The following is a 12,267-nucleotide window of genomic DNA, read 5'->3' on the forward strand; positions in this document are numbered from 1 at the left end:
GAAAGAAAGCCATATTTCTACTTATGGCACATTTCAAATATTTTTCAATCTTAATAAAGTCACATGTGAAATTCTTTGTTGTTAATCTAAAATTATTAAAAAAGAATTCAAAAACTCAAGAACCAAAATTTAATTGCATTACATTTAACTGCAATTTAAAGCTCTATCAAATAAAACAAAATAAAAATTGCTACGAAGAAAACAATTAAACAATATTAAATTTATACACTTCAAATTGTTAATGTCCTTTTCTGAAGAATAACGGTTTTCTTTTTAATAATCGATATATTAATTTTTGTATAGGTTTTTTGGCCATAAGCATATTGAAAAGTGAAAACTAATAATACTGGTTGGAAAAATTTAATTTTTTTTGTAGTTGAATTATAATATTATCTAAAAAATGTATGTCACATCAGGCTTTTAAATATCCAACCTATTATTAAATGCTTAAAACAACAAAGCCTAAATTAAAGCACATCCTATATCCATTAAGAATAAATTGTATGATAAGGTGAAAAGAAAAAATCCTTGTCTTCTAGATAAAATTTAAATTATTTTGAGTATCTTAGTTTCTGGGAATTCTCATTACTTATTATATTATATGAAAACTACCGAGGCATATCCTTTATAAATGTCATTGCGAAGATATTTTGTGGTGTTCTCATTAACCGGCTTGAAAATTTGGTGGATGTAAACAACATTCTTACAGAAGTTCAAGCAGGCTTTAGAAAGAACTATTCGACGGTTGACCATATATTTACTTTAACATCAATAGTAAAAGCATTTCAAGCCAGAAACAAAAAAGTATACACATTGTTTGTGGATTTTAAAGCTGCATTTGATTTGGTGAACCACAATGCTTTATCTTTCAAACTTCCCCAACTTGGAGTGTCAACAAAATTCATCCAAATAATCCGTTGTTTGTACACAGATACTGAAGTTGCAGTCTGGGATGGCAAAACATATTCAAAATTCTTTAAATCACTTACTGGAGTAAAGTAGGGATGTCTACTCTGTGCTCTTCTATTTGTTCGTTTTACTAATGATATAGCTACTCCCATTCCAGGAGGTGTCCGAATTGCGGGTATCGTAATAAATGTATTACACTACGCTGATGACCTTCTTTTGTTATCCTAAAGAGCAGAAACCCTTCAATTGATGGTAAATCGTCTTACGGACTATTGTGTCAAGCGGGGTCTAGTCATCAACACAGACAAAACGAAAGTAATGGTCTTTTCGCTTTCCAATCGGAGTGAAGTTAGGAACACCTGGATACTTAATGGAAGTCGTTTAGAAATATCGAAAGAATACAAGTATTTGGGAGTTTTACTAAATCCAACCCAGGATTATAGCAAGCACCTTGCAGAAAAAGCAAACACTTCACAAAGCTTAATTAAAGTTACTTGAAAGAAGATTTTTTCTAACGATCACATAAACCTTTCAACAAAATATAATATTTTCAATGCAGTCGTGAAATCTTCGCTTTGTTATGCGGCACAAATATGGGTTATGTAAGAATACGAAGAAATTGAAAAATTTCAAAGAAATTTCTTAAAGAAAAAATTCAATATTCCCCTAACAGCACCAACAGGAAACATGCCTGCCAAAACTTTTCACTTTAAGACCAAAGTTATAGGCTGATTATTTAATTTAAGTGCTTGGTCTGCGGGAAACTCGGTTATGTAAGATAATGATGGTTTACGAAATTCGGAATAAGGACTGGTGAACTGAACAATATTGTTCAGATGAAAACGAAGTTCTACGAAACCATCCAATAACTTGATGAATCTAACCGTCCATCCAATAACTTGAAGAATCTAGTGTGACAAGAACTACCTCCAAGATTCTTTCTCCTATTAAGATATTTCCTTAATTTTTAAATCAAGATGCAAACTTCTACATTTAAATGGAAAACTATACAACGGAAGCTTTGACCAATTTTGCAATTTATGTAACTTGAGAGTTTTTTACAAAATTGAAAATGATGACTTGCAATAAATGAAAATTTGAATTAGGAATTTGAATATTAGCCTTTATTTTACTCTATATTAAGTTTTGAGTTTAATACATTCATAGTATTGCAAATTCGTTTTAGTACATAATGGTGTAGGGTTTTTTCAGATTTTTGTAAAACTGTTGAAATTTTGTATGAGATGAAGAATAGGTTATAATATACATATTTGGAAAACCATCACAAATTAATTAGGAAACAGGTTTCTTCGTGAATTTAGCCTTAAAAAAACGTGTATATGTATTATGTATATATGTATGTGTTTTTTTCCGGAATTTTAAAATGTTATCCTCAAAAGCTTTGCTTAATAGAGTAATTTAGTTTGATTGCCTGGAACACATTTTTGTCGATCTTATTTTTTATTTATCTTTATTTTTTGTGAAATGTAACCTTTTCACGAATCTGCTGAATTTAAGAGCAAAGAACTAGTTCGAAGAGAATAGGCATCTTTTATGACAACAATATGTTCTAACCTTCCCAAACATTTAAAAATAAAAAGGGTTGCTGTAGTTCTAATTTCTTCAATAGCCTGCGTTAACAGTTAATGTTTTTTTTTTAATTTACTTTTCGAAATATTCTACTAAGTTTGAAAATTTACAATTAAACCAACATTTTAATTTATTAACTATGAGCACTACGGATGTTTTTATGAAAATAGAGACTTATAAAACTCACAGAATATTCTTTTTTTTTAGTTTCTTGCAAATCCTTTTTGCAATACCGATTATAAAAAAATTTAAAATTTCAAAAAACGTTCACTTTAGTTTACATTCATAAATCGTAAAAAAAACTCACCTTATCGGATAAACTAGGAAACAGATCGACGGAATAAAACTTATACGCCAATACCGGCATTGTAATGACGGTTACGGTTATAACTGTGGTACACCAAAATGTAGCTTCTTTCATTGCATGTGTTAATGAACCCACGTACGGTCCACCAATAATGTAATTATAAAAATAGTCCAAAATAAAATACCATATGAGACTTCCCCAAATCATAATGTGATTAACTACGGTCCAATAGGATGTATAAAGAGCGATCTAAAATTATATTGTTTTTAAATTCACATTCAAATAAACTCCGATTAGATATCAAAATACAAAGACTCTCTTACCTGAGCTGTGTTATCTATGATTAGTATTGTTGCCACAACAGCTCCCAGAGTCATATGATCACTTAAAATATAACCACCTGATGAGATTCCATCTTTGTACGTTCCTAAAATAAAAGTTTTGTTTTTTTTTGTACCAATATAAAAATTAAGTTAAATATTATGCCTTACCATATGGAATTAAAAATAGGACTAGGGAACTAAAGACTCCGTGCAATACGCTACGCACGAATTCCTGAGTATTGAAGAGGGAACTCTTCAATCCGGGTGTATAAAGCTTTGGAAATTCTACACTATGTTTGTCAGAAACGTCTTGTTCGAAAACACCAAGCGCTAAAACTGGCAGTGATGTGTAGAATAGATTGTATACTGATATAAACATCGGGTCAAAAACGGTCTACAAAAATATAGCGCATACACAGCAATTAGGTTAACAAATTGTTATTTTGAAAAAGGTTTTATATTATTTTTTTATTACCTGCGCGCTAAAACCACAAAAAAACGAATACCAACAATGGCATAAAGTGAAGGCAAAGTTTTTATAAAAAAAGTATCGTAAAAATTTACACATTCTATAGTACGACCAGCGTCCGTGTACTAAAAGAAGGCGTTCAAGATATCGAAATTGTGCAATCGAGTAATCACTAGCGAGTACTGCCTGCAGTCCTTCTTGCCCTGATATTCCTACACCGATATGTGCCGCTAAAAAGGGAAAAAGAACACATGAACAAATAATAACGTTTTATTTCTAAATGATAATTAAAAAAAGTAGAAATTCTAACCTTTTATCATTGAGACGTCATTGGCTCCATCACCTATAGCCAACGTTACTGCATTTCTTGAACGTTTTATAAGCTCAACGACTAAAGCTTTTTGAAGTGGCGTTACTCGGCAACATATAACCGACTTGCATTGTCCAGCAATATCGAGAAATCTAAAAACAAAAAATGGAAGAATTTAATATTTGATTAATTTAAGTGCTAAGCAAATGACAGAATAATAAGGAGGTAGTCCCTAGAAAAAGAGATTTTATTCTCTGCATAAACGGTGGTAATAGTCAACTTAAGCTTATAACCCCATTTTTAGTGTCAACTACCAATTGATAGTCGATTCATGTATATAACAGTTTTACATTTTTTAAAGGCTTTGATAATTGATAATATCCTAGACTTTTGTGAAAAACATGATAATATACAAATAGCAATAAAAAGATGGTTAAATTAATGCAGTTTTAAAGACCGAACTTCAATGTTTACGAGGGTCACTTGAAAAGTTACCAACCTAACAATTGGCAGGTTCAGGCGACATAAGGAACTTGAAAGTAAGGCAAGTTTCTGGTATCTGGTTGGCTAGCTGCCAAAAAATTACCTTCCCATTAAGGCAACTTTAATGAAAAGTTGACTGGAAGTTGACTAAGTCAAGTCAGCTTTTGTCAAAATGACAGAAAGCCATGTTTTTTCATTCAACTGAAAGTTGAACTTTATTTTTCTATGATTTTTTTATTTTCTGAACAAATTGGAAAAGAATTAAGTAATATATTTTTACAATACAAATTTCAAATGTTGATTGACATGTAGCTTGCCTGAGGAGTGTTTTGTAGAAAATATTGTTTTTGGTAGTTTGAAATGAATGACACTTGAAAAAATAACTAGCTGCCTTGTTTAAAATTTGGGTTCAAAGAATGCAATTGACTGCAAATTAAGTACTTTATGTTGTCTGAACCTGTCCAATAGAATTTACTCCTTGTAATTATATTCACTTCTCCTAGCGATGCTTTTATTTGTCTAACTCGTCCAAATAGTATCCAGAGTTTTTTTGTGGGCTGTTTATGCAGCTCATTTCCACTTGAATTGAGGAAAATTCTCGAGCTCATTTTTCAGATAAGGGAAAAAATCAAACAAAAAATCTATAATCAATGCAAGAAGAAGAATTGATTATGCCTAAACTGACCTAACAGAGCGTTGAAAACGTTAATACCAACATGCTTTTGTTGTAATGGTGTGTAAACCCACGTCGTAAGTAATGAACGGGCTAATGGGTTGGGCCTGTAAAAATCGGCCTTTTATATATCACTTGTGGAAAGGGTAAATATACTCTTGGAGGTATAAAGGACAAAATGATCTCAATTTTGTCTGACAGAATACAACAGCAAATGTAACAGCCTAACGGACTGCACCATATCCAGGAAGATATGGCCTACCTATAGCGAAAAGCGTTCTATCGAACTTTAATGCAGACCCAGCCATGAAATAGCCAGGGTCCCTGCAATATGTACCGGATATTGGCCGATAGACGACCATGCAGAGAAGCTGGGTATCCCTCACAATACTCACTGCTGTAGCTGCGGACACCAACATGAAAGGGAAACTTTGATTCGCTTTCTCTGTAAATGTCCAGCCCTGGTCAGTTCTAGAATGTTTAGCTTCTAAGGGCATTCCTTAAAATTCTTTATGAAATTCAAAGACTGAGATGAAAATCAAAGACCTCATTTCCTCTCTGAATGATAGGAAATGGCTCTAAAATCGCTAATTTTTTGAATATGAATCAGTCATGATATTATTTTTTATATGGTACCAAAACGGCACTTTCCAACTTTAGTTGAGTCCCGCAGTAACTTCTCCTTGTGACTGGCATATTTAAATATCTACCTAAGCTCGGTAGCCCAAATTACGAAGGCTTTTTGCCTTTCAAAAACAAGCAACTCTGTACTCAATTTTTTCCATTTTGACGAAAACGAAAATCAAACATCCAAAATGGCTGAAATTTTGGAAAATATCTATCAAGAGGTACACGGCTACAATCACTAACTTTTAGTAAATAGTGCCAAAATCTTTAGGGTGAAGTCACCCTCTGATAAATTATCAACTGATATTTGAAACTTTTCTAATAAGCTTGACCTTTTAACGTCACATTCCTCAAAATTTCAGAGTTTCTTTTCAAGTTTTACCTTCAGCCCCTTTCATGCATATGGGACACATGTGTCCCGACAGTTTTTACAGTTTTATGCAAAAGTTATTCTGATTTTACCGAATAACTTTTGCATAAAACTTTGAGTTTGTTGAGTTTGTTTTTGTAAACTTAAAAGTAGGCTTTACCATATTCTTTCTTTCAAATATAAAAAAAAATTGCGGTGAACTTTGCAAGTTTTTAGTCTGCTGTACGTCTGATTTATTTTTTCGTTTTTATAATATTTTTTGATTTTTTGCGAGTGAGTGATTGATCATATTATTCTTTGATGAGTATTTTATTAGTTTTATCTGTTTTTCTTATTTTTCAATGACGAAGTGTACGTATTTTTGTGAAGAATTAAAGAAGGACACTGCTGTCCCAGTATTCACCAAAGGAGTGTTTTCTAGTACATTTCATTATTACGCTAAATAGGAATTTTTATGAGTTTGGGGGAACATTTGTCTTATAATGCATGTCTTTAAGAAGGAATAGGGAATTTTCCTTACGTGAAAATGAGATTGGATGATAAAGATGAAGAAGATCAGCAGTTTTCGGCCCAAGACATAGATGCAGGTCCCTCAACTGTTGAAATTGAACCGATCTCTTCACATACAGTTGACGAAAATGTACAGGACGTAGAAGAAAGTCAAGGGCAGTAACAAAGAGTAGAAGCAAGGACGGGTTTGACGCCGTCGTTCAACTGGAGGAAATACTCATATGACCCGTACCATTTCCATGAACAAGAAGGATATAAACATGGCGAAATTATTATTTCAACTGATTTTACTCCCTTGAAGATTTTCGATGCATTGGCAAAGTTTGATCGATTACTTGATGAAATTATTATACCTGAATCGGAACGATACGCATTGCAAAATAGAAGACCTTTCGCTCCCACTAGTGCAGAGACGAAGGCTTTTCTGGGGATGAACTAGGTGATGGGATATCACATCTTGCCTACATTCCGCAGCTATTGGTTGTCACATCCTGATATGGAAGTTCCTTTCATTGCAACGTTATGCCACTCAACCGGTTCGAAGAAATACGAAGGAACCTACATTTCAGTGACAATACAAATGAACCATCTAGAAGTAAATCTAGATAGAGCAATGTATAAGATACGCCCAGTGTTAGATCATTTCAACGACAGTTTTCAAAACGCTATGACAAACACAACAACCCAATCAAAAGATGAGCATATGATTAAGTTCTAAGGTCATAATATTATGAAACAATTATGTCAAAAATAAACCAGTAAAATGGGAATTTAAAATATGGTGCAGATGTGATTCAAGCACTGGCTATCTATTTCAGTTTGACCCGTATACTGGGAAAAAAGAAGGTGGTGTTGAAATTTGATTAGGAGAATCAGTGGTTTTACAACTTTGCAAAGACCTTCAAAATTTGGGTTGTGAAATATATTTTGACAACTTTTTTAAGTCTCCAAATCAGCAACATAAACTGGCAAACATGAACATAAGAGCTTGTGGAAAAGTTCGTTCAAATAGAAAGAATATTCCGAAAAATTTTACTGCGGATAAAATGATGAAAAGAGGGCAAATATATGGGATTAGCTCACAAGGGATTTCCTTCATAAAATGGATGGACAATAAAGCCGTTTTTATGTTGACAAATTTCGTGTCGCCGATTCCCACTACTAGGGTGAAAAGAAGAATTCACGGAAGAGGTGTGAAAATAAATGTCAATTGTCCCGACGTAGTAGTAAAATATTATAAGAACATGGGAGGCGTTGATTTGATGGACCAAAGGAAAGTTTGCTATGAAGTTGATAGAAAAGCAAAAATCAAATATTACCTCAGACTATTCTTTGATTTGCTCGACATTGCAATGAACAACGCCTATATAAGTAATAAGTCGTTCCCTCATTGCTGAATTCTCGTCTCGTCAGAGAGCACAACCATCTACAGTTATGACGAATAAAAGAATTGGTAAAAAGGGGAACGCCGTCTCATATTATGGTAAAAACAAATATAAGGAAGAGGGGTGTACAATGTGCCAAATCTCGTGTTGAAAATCGCATTAACAATACTTTTTTAACGTTCAACGCACACTTATGTTTCACATAGGAAAGAAATTGTTTCCAAGATTATCATTCAAATATTCTTTGTTTTCAATTAAAAAAATGTTCAGTTCCCTTGATATATGCATTATTTGATTCACCTTATCTAATAATTTTCACCTTAGTTTTATTCAAAACGGTCATTTGCGCAACCTTTGACGCATACTGGGACACATTTGTCTCGTGTTTAAAAACACAGAAATAGTAACAAAATTAAACATTTTTTATATAACTTTATGTTTAAGTTGACCCTAATAGTCAATTAAACCCATCATACAATTTTGTTTGTTTTTTAATATTACTATATCTAATATCTTGCTTATTATCCTTGTTATCGTTATTATTTCTTACAACTTTAAATAGTTGTTTTTCTTACCTCGATTCAAGTTCCGGCGAAAGACAATGAACAAGTGAATGTCCATTAACAACAATGGCAAAGCCAACACGTTCTTCCGTATCTATATGAACCTTTGCTGAGTTTCTTTCCATCTCGTCGTACATTTCATTACATTCAGCGCTGAATTTAAGGAGAAAAAAAGTGAAATCAAAATTAATATTTTATAAATTATAAGTTTATATATGTAATTGCTTGTAATAATTTACCTAAAAGTTACCACAGATATCGCAGGTGGTGATGGCACTGATGGTTTAGATTCATTCATAGAAGATATTCCATTTTGGTTTGGTTTATTTAGAGATGTGCTTAAATTATCTACAATGGCTGATTTAAAATTAAATAATTAAAACAACTGTAATTAACAGTAATTTTTTAAATTTCAATTAAAATTCATATGTAGCTTATTAATTGACTACACTAGATCTTATTTCTTAAACATGATTAAAAGAACAGTATAAGCCAAAATTGGTTAATATCAGACTAATTTGGTGAAGAAAAAGAATGCATTCAAATAGGGGTTCCCATCGGTAATTTTTTTCTCGTGAAATAATATATCAGCTGTCAAATTTCTCTTCCTTTCAGAAGAAGAAGAATTTACACAAAACTTTTATTAGAAATACTATTTTTAATTTGACTTAGGGGTAGTTTTAAAAATCAGTGGCTAACTTCATCAAACTGACAAATTAGAGTTAAAATTAAAAAAATTGAAAGTCACTAGGCCCTAATTCTTAACGGATTTTGCGCCACCCAATTTATTTTTTATTTTATTTACTCTGCCAAATGAAACAAAAAATAAAAGCCACATAGTTTACAAAATTGTAAGGAAAATAATAGTTTATAAATACTGTTCTGGTAAACTTAATTTTTACTTGAGGGAACTCTTAAGATTTTATCCATAGTCTCAAGTTAAAATGGTGACGGTTTAGGGTTTCTTTTCTTATGTTAACTTTGAATATTATTGAAATTATTCAACCTTTTATTAAACATTTTTTTAACTCTATAAATGTATTTCAACTTACGAGGATTTGGATGAAATTTATTTACAATTTTTACAGATTCCTTAAATAGTTTTAATTGTTTTTCAACTTCGTCAAATGAAGTACCATCAACAATAAACACATCGACAAAATCATCGGTGAGTAATTGGCAAGAATATCCAATGTTTATTGCAGTTTCTGAAAAAAAAACACAAACAATTTCATTTCAACTTTCACATTATCATGTTACAAAAAAAAAGAATCTAAATTTACCTTGCTTATCACCAGTAAGTACCCAAATCTTAATGCCAGCCATTTGAAGATTGGCAATTGTCTCCGGTACACCATCTTGAAGTTTATCTTCGATTGCAGTTACACCAACTAATTGCAGTTCGCATTCAATTTCTTCATAAATTGCATCAAGTTTATCTTCTCGATCGGTGAGGGAAATCGCTGCTTCTTGTTGTCTCCGACGCCACGAATTAAAAAACTCTTCTTCTAAATGACGTTCGGCTAGCACCAAAGTTCGAAGACCTTCACCAGCAAATTTCTAGAGCAAATGATGAAATATTTCATACATATGTTAATATACTTTCAGTTAGCAAAGAAAAATATTGTTTTATTACATTCAAATGCTCTTGGGTTCGGGCCTTTATATCTAATTGACTGGAACTTAATCTATCGTAAATAACATTATCTGCTCCTTTGCAATATAAAACTAACTTATTATTTCTACGTAATATCACTGACATTCGTTTTCTAACGTTGTTAAAATCCAATATTCCTAAAAGTTCGTATTCCTTTGAAAAAATATTTAAAAAAAATCATTAAAAATGTTGCACTATTATGTAAGTAAGGTATTTCTCTAACCTCTTTTCGACCCATAACTTCTATTGTAATACTGTTTGGCGTCCTAGACCTAAAAACAAAACCAAAATTTCTTGCTGCCGATACCAGTGCTGATTCATCCGGGCTCTGTGCTTGGTACTCTAATCTGTAAAGAACTTTTTTGGTTAGTAAATATGATTGGAAAGAAAAAGGTGATGTATCATCTACTTACCTTCCATCAACATACTCCGGCATAACTGTATGACAAAGTGCTAGCAAACGAAAAAACGTATGCACATGCTCCTCGTCTGATTTAACAGCATCCAGAAGTGTCCTATCATGCCATTTGAAAGCAGGTTCATATTCTACGTTAGAAGAGAAGTCCACTAATGGTATATCCTATAGATTAAAGAATTAAAATGTTCTAAATTAAATATTCGACCCTTATTTTTTTTTTGTTTTTTAAAAAGCGCACACTCAAGGGTATATTACAAGCCTTATTATGCAGATGAAAAGTGTGAACACTAGGAAAAGGAGAGAGGGTTTGAAAGGAGATGTCGGTGCACATTGGTTTCTAGTTCTTGAATATGGCAATGAATAGGAAAGACAGTCGTAAGTTATTCCGCATTCACGTAGTACGGCTAAGAAACTAATATCAGTATTTGAGAGTTCCACCGAAGTTAGGCTCGAGGGAATACTGATGAGCATTGCTAGAAGCACGAGTACTACGGCTAAGCTGTTTAAAAGGCAACTGCCTATTTCTCTTGAGGATATCAAGATATTCACTCTCATGGAAAACATTGGGATTTTGAAGCATTAAATTCGGCGGGTTTTTTTATTCCCCATTGCACAGTGATGGTCGGAATTTAATGAGCTTATCATATTTTGTCGTTACAGTTCCATATCCGAGAAGACTATGTGAGCCCGAAAACGAATATAAAAAGCTAAGAATACTATCGTCAGCTAAACAATAATGTATTGAATTAGAAGTCACAGACAAGAGACCATTAATAAAAATAATAAAGAGTATTGGAGATAGAAATGTGCCCTGGGGCACATCCATCCACTCCATGAGTCCATCCAATACTGCTTGTATTGAACGATTTGAAATGACAAACTCTTTACTTGTATCGACTACTAAGAAGCTTTTGATCTTTGAGATATATCTTGAGCTGATAATTAATCAGCATATTCATGACCTTGGAAAGAAGGGACATAAGTGCAAAAGGTCGGTTATTGGAGGGTGAGAAAGATTCGCCTTTTTGGGGATGGTCTGGATAAATGCTGTCTTCCATCCGCTTAAAGCAGACGTGAGGAGTACGACAGATGAAACAGCTTACACAGTGGACTGAACACTACTGAACGGAACCCCCCTTCAGATATTTTAAATTTTGTTTAAATTGTAGTACTTCCTTAAATTTTAAAACTGCCAAATCTTTGATAATGTTTTAATCTTTAAAACTTTTTTATTGAAACAATTGAACTCGATTGAGTTCAAATTCATTTCTTCATCAAGTTCTAAATGGTTTAAACACCGATTTACATATATCTCAAATTGAGATAAAATATTGAAAAACCCGGTCTTGCAATCTGTTTACTTTTTCCAAAGACTAGACTTTTATATTAAATTTCCATGTACATTGTGATCAGATAAAAGTTTAGACTATTTCCAATTTTTCAAATTTACAGATGCAAACCATAAGAATTTATTTAGAAATACTATTTTAACGACAATTATAACAAAGGCCTGACATTTTTAACTTTGATAGAGATTGTTGCATTTTTTGATCAAACACAAACTGCAGGATGTTTTTAATAATATTGTTGTAAAATGTCAGAATTCAAAGTCAGCTTTGACTTCAGAGTGTTCATTTTAACCGAAGCGACATGTAAAATTTCTATAACTCAAA

General features: G+C 32.5%; 1 protein-coding gene across 2 annotated transcripts in view; it reads right to left on the reverse strand.

Annotated features, from left to right (window-relative positions):
• The window catches only part of LOC129944173 (phospholipid-transporting ATPase ID), an 87,020-nt gene that overhangs the window by 4,506 nt on the left and 70,247 nt on the right, over positions 1–12,267 (reverse strand). For both annotated transcript variants that reach the window (XM_056053408.1, XM_056053407.1), the window contains exons 11-22: positions 10,590–10,756; positions 10,400–10,523; positions 10,156–10,329; positions 9,803–10,079; positions 9,572–9,727; positions 8,759–8,876; positions 8,532–8,672; positions 3,909–4,060; positions 3,605–3,828; positions 3,298–3,523; positions 3,130–3,233; positions 2,807–3,055 (exon numbers count right to left, since the gene is read on the reverse strand). In XM_056053408.1, coding sequence (XP_055909383.1) covers positions 2,807–3,055; positions 3,130–3,233; positions 3,298–3,523; positions 3,605–3,828; positions 3,909–4,060; positions 8,532–8,672; positions 8,759–8,876; positions 9,572–9,727; positions 9,803–10,079; positions 10,156–10,329; positions 10,400–10,523; positions 10,590–10,756 — 2,112 coding nt within the window. The remainder of the gene's footprint in view (positions 1–2,806; positions 3,056–3,129; positions 3,234–3,297; positions 3,524–3,604; positions 3,829–3,908; positions 4,061–8,531; positions 8,673–8,758; positions 8,877–9,571; positions 9,728–9,802; positions 10,080–10,155; positions 10,330–10,399; positions 10,524–10,589; positions 10,757–12,267) is intronic.

Source organism: Eupeodes corollae, chromosome 2 (assembly GCF_945859685.1).
Source record: "Eupeodes corollae chromosome 2, idEupCoro1.1, whole genome shotgun sequence".
In the NCBI taxonomy this organism is placed as follows: Eukaryota; Metazoa; Arthropoda; class Insecta; order Diptera; family Syrphidae; genus Eupeodes; species Eupeodes corollae.